This window comes from Schistocerca serialis, chromosome 2, assembly GCF_023864345.2.
Source record: "Schistocerca serialis cubense isolate TAMUIC-IGC-003099 chromosome 2, iqSchSeri2.2, whole genome shotgun sequence".
NCBI classification, from domain to species: Eukaryota; Metazoa; Arthropoda; class Insecta; order Orthoptera; family Acrididae; genus Schistocerca; species Schistocerca serialis.
The window spans coordinates 739,939,157-739,959,349 of record NC_064639.1 but is presented as its reverse complement, the minus strand read 5'-3'; the positions used below and the strand labels follow the sequence as shown (position 1 = coordinate 739,959,349).

The window sequence follows — 20,193 nt, the reverse complement described above, 5'->3', positions numbered from 1 at the left end:
CGCGTTTTCCGCTGCAGAAATTATCGTTGTAGTGACCTGCTCAATCACAACATTGGTGGCACCTCATGGGGGAGATTCAACGGTGACAGCAGAGGTGAAGGCTACCCAGTCTGCCTTGTTTAAAGTCCATCTGGGCAGGCATCTGTGGGCACGACGCTGAGGGAGTGACAGGAAGATGGGGAAGTGACCACTACCACACAGGTAGCGCCGAAGGTGTGTCAGTAGTGCACAAGTAGCAGCAAGTGGCTTATTTAGCATTCATATAAGCGTAGCAGTAAAGTTGAAAATATGTTTGAGTGTTCTTAGCCCACTTGTTTAGTTAAATCCGTCAAATTATTGTGCAGTTTCATAATTAGCAGGAGCAGATTTGCATTTTAATATCTGTGACGTGTAAAGTTGCGTAGTCGTCTGTCATTTGTTTATTTCTTTCAAATACTCTTTGTATGTTACTGACAGTACAGTTAGTCTTCTGCCGCCGAGCAGTGTGTCAGAAGTGCGCAAGTAGCAGCATTACTGCATTTACTAGGCAGTCTTGTATTTTAACAACCATTTAAATTTTGTGTCGAATTGTTTGTGCTCTCTGTAGATTAGTTCAGACGTTCTTTGCACAACAGTATTTAGCATGGATAGGCATGCAACTGCTGTGTTCGGATGCGGGCTGAGTTGACATCCCTTCGCTCCCAGCTTCAGGCAGTGTTGGCTTCGGTCACACAGCTCGAGGCTGTTGCCAATGGGCATCACTGTGGGGGTCCGGACGGGGGTTCGTCAGGGACAGTCAGCTCGTCCCACGCATCCCCCGATCAGACTACGGGCTGTCCGGGATACTGCCTACATTGAGGCTGACTCCTCACCCGTGGTACAGTGGGAGGTCGTCTCGAGGTGTGGCAGTGGGTGAAAAACATTCCGGAGGGCTGAACGGAAGGCCTCTCCAGTTTGTCTGACGAACCGGTTTCAGGCTGTGTCTCCGGCTGATATTGATCTTCGGCCGGACATAGCTGCTTGCCCTGTTCCAGAGGTTGCCCCTCAGTCTGCAAGATCCGGGTGGTCGCAGAGGGTGGGATTACTGGTAGTTGGGAGCTCCAATGTCAGGTGCTTAATGGGGCCCCTTAGGGATATGGCTGCAAGGGAGTGGAAGAAAACCAATGTACACTTCGTGTGCATACCGGGGGGAGTCATTCCAGATGTGGAAAGGGTCCTTCCGGATGCCAAGAAGGGTACAGCGTGCACCCATCTGCAGGTGGTCACACAAGTCGGCACCAATGATGCGTGTCACTATGGATAGGAGAAAATCCTCTCCGGCTTCCGGCGGGCTATCTGATTTGGTGAAGACTGCAAGCCTCGCTAGTGGGATGAAAGCAGAGCTCACCATCCGTAGCATCGTCGACAGGACTGACTGCGGACCTTTGTTACAGAGCCGAGTGGAGGGTCTGAATCAGAGGCTGAGATGGTTCTGCGACCGTGTGGGCTGCAGATTCCTTGACTTGCGCCATAGTGTGGTGGGGTTTTGGGTTACGGTGGATAGGTCAGGAATCCACTACACACAGCAAGGTGGCTACACGGGTAGCAGGGGTTGTGTGGCATGGACTGAACGGTTTTTTAGATTAGATGGCCTCAGGCAAGTACAGAAAGGGCAACAGCTTCAAAGGGTACGGGGCAAAGTCAGGACATGCGGGCACTAAGCAGCAATCGGTATTGTAATTGTAAACTGTCGAAGCTGCGTTGGTAAAGTACCGGAACTTCACGCGCTGATAGAAAGCACCGAAGCTGAAATCTTTATAGGTACAGAAAGCTGGCTGAAGCCAGAGATAAATTCTGCCAAATTTTTTGCAAAGGCACAGATGGTGTTTAGAAAGGATAGATTGCATGCAACCGGTGGTGGTGTGTTTGTCGCTATTAGTAGTAGTTTATCCTGTAGTGGAATAGAAGTGGATAGTTCCTGTGAATTATTATGGGTGGAGGTTATACTCAACAACCGAGCTAAGTTAATAATTGGCTCCTTTTACCAACCTCCCGACTCAGCAGCATTAGTGGCAGAACAACTGAGAGAAAAATCTGGAATACATTTCACATAAATTTCTTCAGCATGTTATAGTCTTAGGTATCTCCACCTACACTCAGATGTTTAGGACGGGTGGTACGGACAGAGCATCAAGTGACATTATACTGAGTGCACTATCCAAAAATTACCTAGAGCAATTAAACAGAGAACCGACTCTTGGAGATGACATCTTGGACCTATTGATAATAAACACACCCAAACTTTTCGACTCTGTAAGCGAAGAACAGGGAATCAGTGATCACAAGGCCATTGCAGCAACCCTGAATATGGAAGTAAATAGGAATATAAAAAAAGGGAGGAAGGTTTATCTGTTTAGAAAGAGTAATATGAGGCAGATTTCAGACTACCTAAAAGATCAAAACGAAAATTTCTGTTCCGACACTGACAATGTTGAGTGTTTATGGAAAAAGTTCAAGGTAGTCGTAAAATGCGTTTTAGACAGGTACGTGCCGAGTAAAACTGTGAGGAATGGGAAAAACCCACTGTGGTTCAACAACAAAGTTAGGAAACTACTGCGAAAGCAAAGAGAGCTTCACTGCAAATTGAAATGCAGAAAAACCTCTCAGACAAACTGAAGATAAACAATGTCAAAGTTAGCGAAAGGAGGGCTATGCGTGAAGCATTCAGTGAATTCGAAAGTAAAATTTTATGTACCGACTTGACAGAAAAGCCTAGGAAGTTCTTGTTTTAGATTAAATCAGTAAGTGGATCGAAACAGCATATCCAGACACACTGGGATGATAATGATATTGAAACAGAGGATGACACGTGTAAAGCTGAAATACTAAACACCTTTTCCCAAAGCTGTTTCACAGAGGAAGACCGCACTGCAGTTCCTTCTCTAAATCCTCGCATGAACGAAAAAATGGCTGACATCGAAATAAGTGTCCAAGGAATAGAAAAGAAACTGAAATCACTCAACAGAGAAAAGTCCACTGGACCTGACGGGATACCAATTCGATTCTACACAGAGTACGTGAAAGAACTTGCCCCCCTTCTAACAGCCGTGTACCTCAAGTCTATAGAGGAACGGAAGGTTCCAAATGATTGGAAAAGAGCACAGGTGGTTCCAGTTTTCAAGAAGGGTCATCGAGCAGATGTGCCAAACTATAGGCCTATATCTCTGACATCGATCTGTTATAGAATTTTAGAACATGTTTTTTGCTTGCGTACCAAGTTATTTCTGGAAACCCAGAATCTACTCTGTAGGAATCAACATGGATTCTGGAAACAGTGATCGTGTGAGACCCAACTCACTTTATTTGTTCATGAGACCCAGAAGATATTAGATACAGGCTCCCAGGTAGGTGCCATTTTCCTAGACTTTCAGAAGGCGTTCAATACAGTTCCACACTGTCGCCTGATAAACAAAGTAAGAGCCTACAGAATATCAGACCAGCTGTGTGGCTGGATTGAAGAGTTTTTAGCAAACAGAACACAGCATGTTGTTCTCAATGGACAGATGTCTACAGACGTTAAAGTTGCCTCTGGCGTGCCACAGGGGAGTGTTATGGGACCATTGCTTTTTCACAATATATATAAATGACGTAGTAGATAGTCTCGGAAATTCCATACGGCTTTTTGTGGATGATGCTGTAGTATACAGAGAACTTGCAGCATTAGAAAATTGCAGCCAAATGTAGGAAGATCTGGAGCGGATAGGCACTTGGTGCAGGGGGTGGCAACTGACCCGTATCATAGACAAATGTAATGTATCGCGAATACATAGAAATATTATATGATTATATGATAGCGGAACAAACACTGGTAGCAGTTGCTTCTGTAAAATATCTGGGAGTACGCATACGGAACAATTTGAAGTGGAATGATCATATAAAATTAATTGTTGGTAAGGTGGGTGCCAGGATGAGAGTCATTGGGAGAGTCCTTAGAAAATGTAGTCCATCAGCAAAGGAGGTGGCTTACAAAACACTCGTTTGACCTATGCTTGAGCATTGCTTAACAGTGTGGGATCCGAACCAGGCCGGGTTGACAGAGGAGATAGAGAAGATCCAAAGAAGAGCAGCGCATTTCGTCAGAGGGTTATTTGGTAAGCTTGATAGCATTACGGAGATGTTTAGAAAACTCAAGTGGCAGACTCTGCAAGAGAGGCACTCTGCATCGCGGTGTAACTTGCTGTCCAGGTTTCGAGAGGGTGTGTTTCTGGATGAGGTATCGAATATATTGCTTCCCCCTACTTATACCTCCCGAGGAGACCACGAATGTAAAATAAGAGAGATTCGAGCACACATGGAGGCTTTCCGGCAGTCATTCTTCCCACAAACTATACGCGACTGGAACAGGAAAGGGAGGTAATGACAGTGACACGTGAAGTGCCCTCCACCACACACCGTTGGGTTGCTTGCGGAGTATAAATGTACATGTAGATGTGCTCTCCAGTGGATAGATGGGAGAAGTCCTGGGCTGCAAATTGATAAATCAATAGCCAAGTAACTACCATGAGCCACACTGAAATGTGTGGCCGCCCCAGTTTTTAAGAGGCACAGGTCGAGTTGGGACAGTTCATTTTCGACATCTCTGCCACGGTCAGTAAGCAAGGTACTACCCTATAAGTGGTTATGGGCATTAAAATCTCCCAAAAGTAGGAAAAGTTTGATCACCTCCCTAATCAGGTTACACTTACTAATTTTGAGAGATTCCGCAAATCCTCATTGATTTGTTCACAACTTTCATGTGATACTACTTTCTTGTAGACTACAGCATCAGGGTTACTGCACCATCTGGAGGTGCATATCCTGACATCCACACTTCAAGAGGAGTTTGAAGGGGCACTGGTTCACTACATACTGAGTTCAGGACATAAACACAAACTCCACCTGACACACTATTACATTTGCTACAGTTCTTGTAATATCCCCTGTAGCCGTGAACGGCAGGGGTACACATTGCCGGGAACCAGGTTTCCTGCAGGGCAGTGCAGAAAGCAGGTGTAAAGCTTAGCAGGTGTAAAGCTTAACAGTTGTCATTGCTCAGCCAGGTGGTGGAAAAAACTGCTGCAATTCCACTGGAGGGTGATGCGGTCGTGAGATTGGGAAAGCATGAAACACTCAATGAGGTAGTCTGTGCCTCAGGGTCACCTGCTGCCACCAACTTATTTCCTGAACAGGCTATATCCATTGTGTCTGAGGGTCTGGCACGATCTAGGTCCTCAGCGGACGCCAGAATCTTCACCTCATCCTCAGGCGCAGAGCTTGTAGGCAGCGGTGGTGTGGGTGCCACCGCAATTCCCTTGGTCTTGGGGGTCGTCTTTCTCACTGACCCTTGGGTTTTTCTGGCTGGCAAGGCTTCACTGATTCAGTTTCCGGGACTGAGGATGATCGTGAAGCCCTACAACAAGCTGCTTTTGGGCACTTCAGCCACTGGCAGGTGTCACCTTTCCCACTAGCAGAAACCTGAGAAGGGAGTGACCCAAAGGCTCCCTTGCTAGCGAGAGGAGCAGAAGAAGACTTATGCTTCTCCGGCTGAGAAGTGGGGACTGGTGTCCCCAATGGCTCTACATCTACATCTACATATATATTTCACTAGCCACCAAGTGGTGTGACGCGGAGGGCACAATTCACACCAAAGTTGTATTTCTCCCCCTCTGTTCCACTCACAGATCTCGCAAGTGAAAAATGACTGTCTGAACACCTCAATACGAGCTCTTATTTCCCTTATCTTTGAATGGTGATCATTGTGCGATTTGAAAGTTGGTGGTAATAATATATGCTCTACATCCTCGGTGAAGATCAGATTTTGGGATTTAGTGAGCAGCTCCCTCCGTTTAACACTCGTCTATCTGCAAGTGTGTTCCACTTGAAACTTTCTATGAGATTTGTAATGCTCTCACAATCTAAAGTTTGCTTTGCTCATTACTTGTGTAATCTGATCATTCCATTTGAGATCATTTCAAATAGTCACACCCAGATACTTGACGGATGTTACCAATTCCAAAGGCTGGGCATTTATTTTGTACTTGTACATTAAAGGGGATTTTTGTCTTGTTATACACAGTAGGTTACACTTACTAATATTGAGAGAACTGTCAGTCATTACACCACGCATTTATTTTCTGCAAATCTTCATTGATTTGTTCACAACTTTCATGTGATACTACTTTCTTGTAGACTACAGCATCATCGGCAAACAGTCTAATGCCGCTGTCAATACCATCAACCAGATCGTTTATGTAAATCGTAAAAAGCAGCAGACCTATTACGCTGCCTGGGGCAAACTTGAAGTTACGCTTGTTTCTGTTGAAGTCACCCATTCAGGACGACATACTGCTCTCTGTCTGTTAGAAAACTTTCTATCCAACCGCATACGTATTCGGATAGACCGAAAAAGCGCACTTTTTGGAGCAAGCGACAGTGAGGAACTGAATCGCATGCCTTTCGAAAGTCAAGAAATATGGCATCGACCTGGCATCTAGAGCCTATTGTATATCGTGCACATAGTGGGCCAGCTCTGTCTCACATGTCTAAAACCGTGCTGGTTTCTGCAGATGAGCTTCTCAGAGTCTAGAAAGGTCATTAAGTCTGAACACAAAATATGTCCCATGATTCTACAACAAATCCATGACAGTGAAATTGGCCGGTAATTATGTGCATCAGATTTTCTATCCTTTTGATAGATTGCTATGACCTGGGCCTTCTTCCAGTCCCGTGGAACTTTCCGCTGTTCCAATGATCTCTGACAGGTGATGGATAAGAATGGTGCTATGTTTGTAGCATAGTCAATATATAATCTTATGGGGATACCGTCTGAGTCAGATGCCTTCCTGACATCTAGGGATCTTAACTGTTTTACAATCCCAGATACACTAAACACTATGTCAGCCATTCTTGCGTTTGTTCAATAATTGAAAGAGGGAATGGTGCTGCAGTCCTATACCATAAACGAGTTTTTGAAAGTTGGGTTTAGAATTTTGGCCTTCTGTTTATCATCATCCGTTACATTACCCGTACTGTCAGCAAGAGAAGGTATTGAATTATTTGTAGTGTTCATAGATTTTACATATGACCAAAATTTTTTGGGGTTATTTTTAGAATCTGCAGATAAAATATTGCTTTCAAATTCGTTAAAAGAATCTCTCATTCACCTTTTGACAGCTGCTTTCATATCGCATAATTTCTGTTTGTCAGTGGGGCAGTGACTACATTTAAAACAACTGTGCAAAATTCTCTGCTTTCTCAGCAACTTCCTAATATGTTTGTTGTACCAAGGGGGACAGGTGTAGTCTTTTGGCTCTGAGAGCCAACTGGAACTCGCGGAACTGATTGGGCTACAACTGTTCTCGTAGCAGCGGCATAAGAAGAGGTCATAGCCACAGGATGTAGGCGCTCAAATTTCCTCTTGGCCTCAGTGTAGGTCAGTCGGTCCAGGGTCTTGTATTCCACGATTTTCCTTTCTTGCTGTAAAATCCTGCAATCTGGTGAGCAAGGGGAATGATGCTCTCCGCAGTTGACACAGATGTGAGGTAGGGCACATGGAGTACCGGGATGGGATGGACGTCCACAATCTCGACATGTGATTGTGGGAAGCACAGTGGGAAGACATATGTCTGAAATTCCAACACTTAAAGCACCGCATTGGGGGAGGGATATACGGCTTGATATCACAGCAGTAGACCATCACCTTGACTTTCTCGAGTAATGTGTCATCCTCAAACGCCAAGATGAAGGCACCGGTGACAACCTGATTATCCCTCAGACCCCGAGGGATGTGCTGGACGAAATGAACTCCTTGCCGCTCTAAGTTGGCGCGCAGCTAGTCATCAGACTGCAAAAGGAGGTCACTGTGGGATATAATACCCTGGACCATATTTAAGCTCTTATGACACGTGATGGTAACGGAAACATCCCCCAGCTTGGCACAAGTGAGTAATGCCCATGACTGGGCAGAGGATGCCGTTTTTATCAAGACTGACCCTGACCGCATTTTGGACAAGCCTTCATCTCCCCAAACTTGTCCTCTAAAAACTGAGGCTTCATTGAAACAATGGAATCCCCATCAGCTCTCATACATATGAGGTACCAGGGTGAATAAGATTCGCTCCCCTCCTTATCCTGGCATTCCTCCCATGGTGTGGCCAAGGAGGGGAACGATTTAGGATCATATTTTCTTGCATTGCACTGAGACTTGGAACACTTAGAGACTGCTGGCCTTTGATCACTAGCAAGATATGACGTGGCATGCTTCATCGCGTTTCATCTGCCCTGATGCCACCCACCCACCCCGACCAGGGGCCCTCCCCACAGGTGCCACCTGGAAGGATGGCCATTGCCAGAAGTCCCGATGCCCCAGGGTGACAGGCATCTACACCTTGGCATACGTGGGGAGTTAACGGTGCAGGCATCAGCAGAGTGATCCCTGTGTAGTCAGGGGGCTACAACCAACAGGGTACATGGTGGCCTCTCCACAACAGACTGGCTACCGTGATGGTTATGAGGTGCCAAGAATTCAATGGTCACTGTCAGCGCAGAAAACGACACTGCATATTGGGCGGAGGATATCACACCCAGGAAGATGTCCTCACTCAAGAGATGGAAAATGAGCTGGACTACAATGCCACAACGAGAAAGTGGATCTCAATGTGCGATGCACCATGTAAGGCGCCCTTTCCCAATTGGCTCGTTCTTTGGGAAAATTTTGAAAAATGGAGGTCAAACCCTACAGGGGACCATCACATAAAGGCCAAAAGGTGCGAGACTCCTTTTAGTCACCTCTTACGACAGGCAGGAATACCTCAGACCTATTCTAACCCCTGGGTCTGCAGGGGGAATGGATTATTGGAAAAGAAATTCATTCAGGATAGCTCCAAATTTTCGCATTGCTCCACAATTGTTCTGAGTTATATGCACAGAGAAAACTCTCCATTTTTATGCCACTTTGTTTCTACAATTGAGTTGTGATTGATCATGAAGTTCTTTCTGCTGCTAAATGGAATGGAATAAACTTCCTAATTTTTAACTTCTTAAAATGTCACTGTGCTTATGGATATCTTACATTTGCCTTGTTATCCATAAGCTGAACCTGCCAATGCCAAAAATAAAATCGCTGAGTTTTTAAAGTTTCTCACCACGAATCACTCATTTATAATTTTCTACAATTTCCAGCTAAATCAACTTGTTAAACGCACGTTATATTTTTCCAAAATATCTTCATGGAATTATGAGATGCTGTGGGAACAATGTTAACTAACAGAACATCAGACTGATGTCAGATATTGTGCACTGAATTCAATTGTAGCAAAAATAAGTAAATAAGTAAATAAATAAATAAATAAGGAATACTGTGTGCAGCTCTTTGTGAAGCATGACTGTGAATTTATTCATGATTGGAATCAAAATCATGCTTACAGTTGAGATGTTTGTATCTGATGCCTTACTTCACTAACAGTTGCTGTCGCTGCTAATAAGGTGATCTTGTCAGATGAGTGTTGATCCCATACATTTTAGGTATGAAACTTTTTTTTTTGTGGTTCAATGTGAAGTACAGAGATCAAGCGCTCCACAAAAGGTATGTCTACCACTGATGATCAAAAAGTGACTTTAACAATTCCTAAACTTCATCCCATACAATTTGTTATCTTCGGCAACTGCCGTTCAAGGATTCAAGTTTTCACAGGTCACTAATAAGGGACTCACTTCACACATGTGCTCATTATCCCACAAGTCATCTTCTTTAAAAGTATTTGCTCAATGTCTTACTTCTTGAAGTGCTACATACGTCTCAGTGCCCAAAGTTCAATCTGTCTGAAAAAACTCTAGACTGCTGGATCATGGATGTGTGTGTAAATTTTTAACTGCACCCACTGTGTAATATGTGTAAAATACAATGCAGTATGGTGCCATGGATGGAAATAAATTAGCACATCTCACAAACAACACTAAAGGACATGGTGGAAAGTTTGAGTATAAACAATTATTAAAGTTCTCAACAATAATTAAAAATTATATACAGGTGGTCACTTTATGAACCCAAGAAACCAAAAAGGCCATCATAATGTATCTATGTCAATAATACCCTTCCTATCATTCTGGACTGAAATTCCATTTCACAGAGCGCAAAGACATTAAAATGTGGCCAATTTACTTAACTGCACTTTCAAATCAGTTTCAAGTTAACCACCTAAGAGATATAGTAACGTTGCATGATATTATTGCTTGCCATCTAGGTGCCAGAGTGGTGTGCCAGTCAGAAGATGGGTGTGTGACATGTACTGCTCAGAGAGAGAGATGTGTCACCTGCGTGCTGTCCGCCCCCGGTAGCTGAGTGGTCAGCGCGGCAGGATGTCAATCCTAAGGGCCCAGGTTCGATTCCCGGCTGGGTCGGAGATTTTCTCCGCTCAGGGACTGGGTGTTGTTTTGTCCTAATCATCGTCATTTCAACCCCATTGACGCGCAAATCGCAGAAGTGACGTCAAATCGAAAGACTTGCACCCGGCGAACGGTCTACCCAACGGGAGGCCCTAGTCACACGACATTATTATTACTATTATACCTGTGTGCTCTGTCTCTGTTCCGCACGGCACTTCCAGCTGTTCTTTCCCCTGACACCTGACAATGTGTGGACAGTAGCTTCTGCTTCTAACTCTTTCAAAAAATATATACCTCAAAAAACTATAGCTTCAGCTTGTTAATGCAAAACTTGATGTGTTTGCTTCAGGTCCCCCCGTATGAACATAGCATTAATACACCTATAATAAAGAGAAAATCAATGCCAAATGTTTTAAACACTCCCTGAAGTGCAGGCTATGGGTATGGGTGGCAAATGTCACCACTGGCCAGTACCCCACGCAGCACAGTGTTCATCGCTATTAGCCACGGCTCTGCTTCCTGTGTTCTTATGTGCATGCAATTCCAACATGTAGTCCTCTCATTTCAAATGGCAGCAATGTACTGGACACCTGCATTTGATGAATTATTAAGTACACTATCTCGTTTTTTAACAGGCACTGGACAGAAGTTTGGAATATAAACCAAAGTACAGTTACTGAGAAACACAATCTATCTATCTCCGCCCTTGCATAAATACTAGTCATCACCAAGACTTGGTTTCCCTGTCAAGTATTACATTACCAAAACACACACACACACACACACACACACACACACACACACACACACACCACCTCAACTATGTTAGTGATGACGCATATCCCACTTGCTCAGGACTGGTATCTGGTGTATTCATATTGCAATATTTTAAGTAGTGATGAGTTAGAATTACCTGTTTGAGAATCAAGAAATGGCATTCGCAGTCTTCTTTCAATACACAAGCGTGTATTATAAGTCGCTGAATTCTCAATTGTTTCTCTGTAAGTGGCATCATTGAAGAAGCTGCAAGAAAGATATAAGGTGAAAATTCACTAATAATTAAAGCATCAGTTTTGTAACTAAGTAGCTAACATGAATTTGCGAAACAGAAACTCAGACACAAAATAATAATCGCTTTAGCAGCTAAGTACTACTTTCCAAAGACAAACAACTTTTATCTAAGAATCAGTATAGATTCAGAAAACACCACTAATGAGAAACAAAGTTTGTTTTCTTCATATGTGACATCTTCCAAATATTAGATGGAACTGAACAGGTACATTATGCATTCTTAGATTTCTGAAAGATAATGAATTTGTTGACTGCTATTGAAGATATTATCAGCTGCATGTTCTAAAACACACATAATTCAAGCAATTTACTCATAGAACCTAGTACATTTATAATGGGCAATCAATGTTCAGCAGAACTGATGTTAACAGAGGACGTGTGACAAGCAAATCATAATATGTCCACCACCAGTGTTGTAAATATAGATACATGATTCATTAAGAAAGTTCTGCAGCACAATCATAGTACCTGCTGACAGTACTGTTGTCTATGAGAAAGTACTGTCTTATAATTGTAATGAAAATCATCACGACTTGGACTATATTTGCACTTGGGGCAACTGAATACCAAGTCTCTTTTAATGCATATAAATGCACACATTGTCATACATTGGTGTTTATTAAACACCTTTCATTCAAATGCTTTCAATTATACAGCACCCTTTTTATATTTCTTATTTTATCATTAAAAATTGTATATAAAATATGAACAAGAGAGAGTATCAATTAAAATACATATATTTTGCAAACAAAGGCTTCTAAAAAATCAGTTTTCTCTAGAAATGTGCAATCTATTTGTGAAAAAAAGCATAGCACTGAAGATCTGCAGCAAGTTTACTCTATAAACAAATAATCTTTTCAGAACGGTGTTTAAGTTTAGTAACACACTGTGAGGAAAAGTGAAATGAGTATCGATGAATTTGTTCAGGTAGAAAGTAATTAATGGCCTGCTCTCTGTTTAATGCATTTCACATGGGACTTTCAATACATAACATCCCTTTTCCATTCTCTACAGCCATTAATATATATATATATATATATATATATATATATATATATATATATATATATATATATATATATATATATATATATATAGGAAAACAAACTTTTACATATTTCAAATTTGATGTTCATCTGCATTTATGTGAAGTTTTGAACAATTTTAACACATGGCAGAGCTATAATGAACCATCAAGATGACAGCCACACAAGACACACGTTACAAACAAGGTGCTGTAATTGAAATGGGTGTGTAAAAAGGAATCTTGATGAAAATCCATAAAATTTTGAGTGCAGTGTACGGTAATAATGTAATTGATAGGAATACTGTTGTGCATTGGGTAAAGAGAGGTAAAGTGTCAGGGAGTGCAGAAACTGAACTCTTTGATTGGTCACCCACAGCCCAGACCTGGCACCCTCAGATTTCCATCTGTTTGCATCTCTTAAGGAATCTCAACACAGGACACACTTTGAAGATAAGAACATAATTCATGAAGTGAAAACATGGCTACAATCGCAGGAAAGAATTTTACTAACAGGGAATACATGCTAACAACATAACACTGGTATAAGTCTGTAGAACATGATGGAGACACTATATAATAACGGTAAATGCAAAAAAAAAAAAAAAATAATAATAATAATAAAAAAAAAATGCTGGTTAATATTACACCCAAATTCTGACTCTTAAAAAAAATATGTTCTGATACAAGAACTGTGGGGGATTATGTATTGAACAACTGTCAAAAATTTAAAAATAATTTTTGGTGTAGTCTTCAGTATGAAGATTTGTTTGATGCAGCTCTCCAGAATGGTCTATCTCGTGCAAGTATTTTCCTATAAACATCCTACATCCACTTAAATCTTACTCCACCTAGGCAAACTGTACCCTGACCCTCCAACAACAACCCCCCCCCCCCCCCCTTTCCAAATTACCAATTCACTGATGTTCAGGATGTGTCCAGTCAACCTACTTCCATGTTTAGTGAAGTTGTGGCACATAGCTCTCCTCCCCCAATTTGATTAGTTATTAAATCTATCAATCTAATCAACAAAATTCTTCTATAACACCACAATGGTGAGCACAGGATAACCTCAAAGAGGATCACGAGTCTGTCACCCCTAAAGCTAATACACATATTTGTGTCACTGATAGGTTTCAAAACTATCTGTTTTATGTGATTTTCCAATAATGTTATTAGAACAGTTCTGCAATAATTTTGGTTTCGTGTCTTTTTTTTTTTTCAGTCAAGTATGGGGTGGCTGCTACCACTCCCATGTAGTATGGTATGAGTGAAAAGTATGTAAAAACGAAATGAGGTTTTCTCATAAGTTTTCAATGGATCCCAGTGAGAAACCTGGAGGTCGGAAAAAGTATACAGCAGCCGCTTTTAGCTTACACTCTATACTTAATCCTGAGTAAACAATTTTGTATGAAAACTCAATTTCTAGTTAATTTCATATTACACAATCATTTGCATGATAAATCTAAATGTAGTGTAACAAGTTATTTTACATTCACATTGCCAATTACTTTGTACATATGGTCACATGCTGACCATTATTATTATCATTATTATTATTATTAATTATTATTATTATTATTATTAGATATGGGCGTCAAACGAGTGCATCACAGCAATGGACTAATTATGGGAAGTCAGTGAAACAGCTGCAAATCAAGTGCGGAAGTGGCCAACACTGGCCAAAAGTTTCCTCTAGAATGTTCAAGAACGTTGAGTAATTCCAAGAAAACAGAGAAATTTCAATGAAAATATATTTATTGAGATACAGTTTCCAAAACAGGGGCAAAATAAAGCTAAAAGTATATATTTTAACATGTGATTATCATTTTACAAAACTTTCATTGTAGAACACGTAAATTTTCCCATCCATCATTGCCTTTTCTCTGGTGAACAAAAGCAATGGAACAGTGTATTATTGCAAACTTGTCTGTAGTCCAGTGGGGAATTCTTGAGAGCACAAGACTTAAAAAGGAAGTCAGAAAGAAGTAGATTTGTGCATTAGAAGTTAATTTGATGCGAATATTGTTTCAAAATTAATTATTTTGATTTCAGTATAAACTGTACCCGTAACTCAAAAACATCATTAAGTTTTCGGGACTAGTGCAGCAGGGGATACAACCAGTCGGCTTTGGACAATGACGTCACAAGTGGCCAATAGAGAAGCGATTCTTCTTAGTGTTGTAGCTCCCTTCAGTGGCTGATAAGTGTTTTTTGGCTTTAAAAAAAAAAAAAAAAATCTCACGAGATAGAATAAACAGATCCACTTTATTAAGCAATCAGTAAAAAAACGAAACTGAAACATAACAGCAAAAGCGAAAATGGTAAACTGCTCTCTGGCGACTTGTGACGTCATTGTCCAAAGCCGACGGGTTGTATCCCCTGCTACACTAGACCCAAGTTTTCTTTACAAAAAGTACATTTATGGAGCTGTACAAGGGAACACTGTGAAAGTATGCTGGTTTACATGTAGGACTCAGCTGTTACACTCTTGGTAAAATTAAAGTATGTTAAGAATGAGATGTGTGTGTCACAGGTAGGACATTACACACTGCATTCTCTGCAATGTCTCAAGCTATGTTAGACAACAGGTTATGAGAAATATTGTTTTAGAATGAAGGTACATGTTTTGGGCACTTATTCTGCCAAACAGCATAATAAAAGATATTTTTAACTAAATTTCATATTACAATACATAGCAACAATGGCATCTAAGGTATCCAAAATTTTAGAGAAAAGTTGACATATCAGCTGCATTTATAAAATGAAGAAAGTGTGATAAGAAAAGAAGGCAAATGATAAGAAAAACAATGACTGACAACACAGCACTTCAGAATTAAAGAAACAGTGTGAAAGAGAACAAAAACACTGTTACAGAATGAAGAAGAAAGAACAGTCCTGTAACTCACTAGTTCAACCTTATAAGTCAGCAAGTTTACTAGGAAAGGCAGTCAGTAGAACAAAGACAGCATTGCCCTAGAGTTCCAATAAAAGAAGAGTTGTGGTGAAGTAGTTGTTATCAGAATATCCAGAAATTGAAGCTGCTACCGCTTCTTCCACAACAGAAATACCACTGTATGGAAATAAAGTTTGTATAAAGAACTTCTTTCACAAGTCCAAAATTCTTTCTCAAGAGATGACATCTCACGATGTCTTACAGAAAAGAGATTGTTTGGTTGTTAGAGACATAATTACCAAAGAAAAGTGAATTGTGCAGAAAAGAATAATGTTGACAATAGTTACGGAATATATGAACTTTTTAAATCTGACTTTCTGCATCTTACAGCTGTGGCGAACAAAAGTCAATTTTATATTCTTTGACCCACTCTTGTTTAACCAACATCTAAAACGCCACATAATGTTTGTATCTGTAAGTAACATTCCAATATGGAGTTTCTTGTAAAATGTTTAAGTGATGGATTTCAAAATTTTCTAAATACTGCCAAAACACTGGTTCCTAAGTTAGTTTGTACTACAGATTATGAAAAGTGTATGACACAAAACTGTGTTAATTGTAAGTTAGAAGCCAGTGATCGCAGTCTTATATGTGACAGTGACATGTATGAAGAAGTATGTTGACGTAATGGAAAGGAGGCAAGGAAGGGCTGAAGATGTTACTGAAACTGGTTGTGTAAAAGATGTACTCTAGGATATTGCGCACCAGTTACCAGTGTTCACTTATTTCATTTTGTGAAGCAAACACAATCATACCACTTCCAGACATCAAAGTCATTCATAATACCAAATGCTGTAGTTCTGCAAATTTATTTTTCAGAAAGTTATACACTTACTATGCAGGACAAAATTCAGAGTGCACATTGATCACGTGGTCAAGTTATCATATTTGCAGCAGTGGCATGTTTGGTTGGAGACTGGCTCTGAGCCTATGATAACAGCCATGAATCAAATCATGGCAAGCACTAGGTTTGGACATTCTTATTAGAAGTCATGAAAATGTTGAAAATGAAGTTTCCACAAATTAATGAGCAACACATATTTTCCAATGGATGTGCTGGACAGCTGAAAATAAATTCACACTTACAAATATGACTTTTTAGGCAACATGTTGGAGATTAGGTCTGTCAACTGGAGTTTTTTGTCACAGCACAAGGCATGGGTGCTGTTGGTGGCATGGGTAAAGAAAGCACTTTGGAACAGGGTGAAATCCAACAGTTTCAATGTACAAATTGCAGAGAACTTTGCTGAATATGCCAAACATTGCATGAAGCCAACTAGAGTGATTTAGGTTATCAAGGAAAGAACTGCGGAAAATGTTAAGATCCTGGAACAGAGATTGGCTGAAGTCTGTCCTATTCCCAAGTTGCAGTCATTACATTATTTTTCTTGTGTCAAAGAAGGTCTGCTTAAAGTTGGGGCAACAGCAAAATCAGAGTTGCAGTCTGTTGTTACATTGCCAGGATTAAAACAACAAGAAAAAGATCAGTGTTGAAGATTTTGTTGAATCTGTTCTTCCAGTGACAAGGACAAAATCTCTTGTCACACATGGCAGAAGTTAAGTATGTAGATAATAAAAGTGTAACATTACTTTACATGGAAAAAAGTGGCACATTTTGGGTTTGGCCTGCAGTGTAGGATGAGTCTATTGAAGAAAGGTCTGTAGTGAAGAGAAAGTTGTGTATTACAACACTGATGAACAACAGGAGACAGTTCTCATTTGACTAGAATTTTTTTAAAAGTCTGTTTGAATTTATTGTCTTTGTTCTTTTTTCATGTTGTAGTTTAGCTTAAATAGTATGTATTTAGTTGCATAATGTACTACAATTTAATATTCAATGCAAATCATGCATCAGACAATTTGTCCTACCTGAAACTACACAACAGATCATATATAGCATCCTACAATGGCGCAACTTAGTAATTCTTTTCTCGTAGCTACACGTTTCTTTAATAGAAGACTTTAAATTTTATTGAATGTGGTTTGACCAAACTGTGGCCACTAACAGTGCAGAATTATTGTTCTGATGTCAAAATTATTCAGTTCCATGTCAATTTCTTGTCCCACCCGTAACATGCATTTTATTTACTATACTGCAGACAATTCAATACGTGTATCTCAACACTGTATTTGTTACAATTAAAAGGAGTAATCTTGTTGCTTAAAACAGTAACTTGACTTCAAATAACTTACAATTCCTAAATGTAAAACACAAAAATTTCTAGTACAAATGTCCCACGAGAAATGCTGGAATTCCTCTGTTGTAGAATGTTCCACAATGTTACATAATCCTCCAGAAGTTTTGACAGTGTTCTAAATTGTTACAGAACCATTCCAAAGGTTTAAGAAAGTTCTAAAATATGCTCAAATGTTTCAGAATACTCCTGAGTGTTCTAGATGATCCTAAATATTCTTTAACATTTTCAAATGCTCTTTAATGTTTCAGAATGTTCTGGAATGGGATGTTCCCAGAATGACGTTTTCACTCTTCAGTGGCGTGTGCGCCGTTATGAAGACTTCCTGGCAGATTAAAACTGTGTGCCGGACTTAGTCTCAAACTCAGTTTTTGTTTGTCATTTATGGAGTTAAAAGGTCACTTAAGCTATGGACCTGCAATTCTAGACAACATGTTAAAGGATAAGCATAACCATGGGAGATTTGGGAATCTCTGTTGTACGTGGAGGATCAAATTAATGTCATTTAAAATAAATCTATAAGTAGATGTCACAATGATACACACTGTACAGCATCAAAAACAAAAGCATCCACATACTACCCAAGAGAGAATGTGCTTGAAAGTATAAACATGAATGAAAATACATACGTTAGCCACTTATTTGTTAAAGGTCTAAATATTGATCTTATGAACACCAGAAGTCATAAAGCAGATGAACTCAAAACTATGTTTTTTGCATGCAAAAATTTGAGGCATAACAATGTTATGTAATTATTAGGCTGCTTATCTGAAGAGGGAATTTTGTAATATGTGACACTGCTCTCTAGTGTCGAATTTCAATGTTTTGAATTTTGTTTGTTGTGTTGCTATTGATGAGTGAGTGGCTGTAATTGGAAGGTAGATATTGGCAAGTGCTGTGCTTTGTGGTTTTGAATTGCTAGTAGTTGTCATGGATGTGACAAAAAAATTCAATAGACGTTTGTTGAATGTCGCTATGGACGAGGATACAACCAGCAGCATTAAGTTTTTACAACTGTATGGCTTACTTGCCAAATTTGTATAGTGCCATGTTTGTGGCAAGTACAGGAAGAACTTCAGCTGCGATTTCAATATGTTTTATTCTTTTTTATTTCAAAGAAGTGTATGATTCAATTTGTGTTAATTTTATTTTTATTTGTATATTTTGTTGTGGATAAGTGTTAATTGGAGGCTGAGTGGTTTTTGGTGAACTGGGATAGATTTTCTTTTCGTTTTTTAGTATTTTGTTTGTTAATGAATGGTGAATGTTTGGCTAAATGTAAGTATTAGTCTGGACCAAAGGAAAGATGGCAACACTAAGTGGAGCTGTAGTAGCAGCTCTGGCAGATATGTACAAAGTAGGTTGCAAACTGGTGGAAGTAGTGCGTCTTTCAGTAAATTTGCGAATCAGCACAGAAGAAAAGTGGATGAGGTGATAGACAGTTCTGATGCCCACTGTAGTATAGCCTGAAGCCCAGCTTAGGTTGAGATGCTACAGTTTGGCTGTGAGTTGCTAAAGCCAACGAAAGTGAATGGAAGAAAATCAGCTATGATTTCAGACGGATGTGTAGTGTAGCATGGGTCAAGGTTAGGTTTGAACATTATAGTTTGGTCACTCATGCAGTGACACTGAGTCACAACCCCTGTTGTGCAGACTACAGTTCAGCCAAAGGAAATGACCATGACTGCATATATGCCAGGTGAAACTACAACGTAAGTATTCCAGTGGCTCTCTGCAAAGGTCACCAACAGTGAAGGACTATTTTGCACCCCACCCATCACTTGCAGCAAACAGTACAAAACTGCTGCAGTACCACTCCACACTATTATATAACTCGTGCCCTGTAGCTTAGCTGGCAGTGTCTGTTATCGAATGGAGTCTTTGTGCATGTCCACAGGAGTGGCTGCTACAGCTGAAGCCATACAGAAGAGGAACTGACATGCTTCGACAATGTTCACAACAGGATGGACACTGCATTGTGTAATTGAACCTTGCACAGACAGCAGTGTTACAGATTTGCATTGTACATCAATCTGGAACTTGAGTATTCATGTTCTTTAATAAAAGTGTGTCTTTGGAACTTTGTACTGTAATCATTTCAATGGTTATGTTTTTAGAATGCAGGCCTGAAGTTGGGAGCAAATTGATATCAGCAGCACTACAGATTTGCATTGTACACCAATCTAGAACTCGAGTATTCATGTTCTTTGATAAAAGTGTGTCTTTGGAACTTCATACTGGAATCATTTCAATGTTATGTTTTTAGAATGCAGGCCTGACGTTGGGAGCTACATTGATATCAGCAGCACCTCCAAACTGCTACCGGTTTTCTACTTAGGGGCCGATACATGTCAGAAACTGGCAACAAGGTTAATTAGACCAGAATTTTGACCCCAGCAGAAAAGCAGAGTGAAAATATCAAACCGCACTACTTGTACGTCTGGCAATGACACTATACGAGTAAGTTCAGTCCTACATTTTGATGACAACAACATTTGGACTTGGTACAATTAGAACAATCTTTATACACTGCCTATTGGCTTATGTCTCGGGTTCTTCGGCCGACG

At 40.4% G+C, this 20,193-nt stretch overlaps 1 protein-coding gene across 4 annotated transcripts in view; it reads right to left on the bottom strand.

The window, feature by feature from the left end:
• Positions 1-20,193, bottom strand: part of LOC126457941 (zinc finger protein ubi-d4) — a 253,583-nt gene that overhangs the window by 218,922 nt on the left and 14,468 nt on the right. For all 4 annotated transcript variants that reach the window (XM_050094664.1, XM_050094665.1, XM_050094667.1 and 1 more), the window contains exon 2: positions 11,294-11,403. In XM_050094664.1, the coding sequence (XP_049950621.1) occupies positions 11,294-11,403 (110 nt within the window). The remainder of the gene's footprint in view (positions 1-11,293; positions 11,404-20,193) is intronic.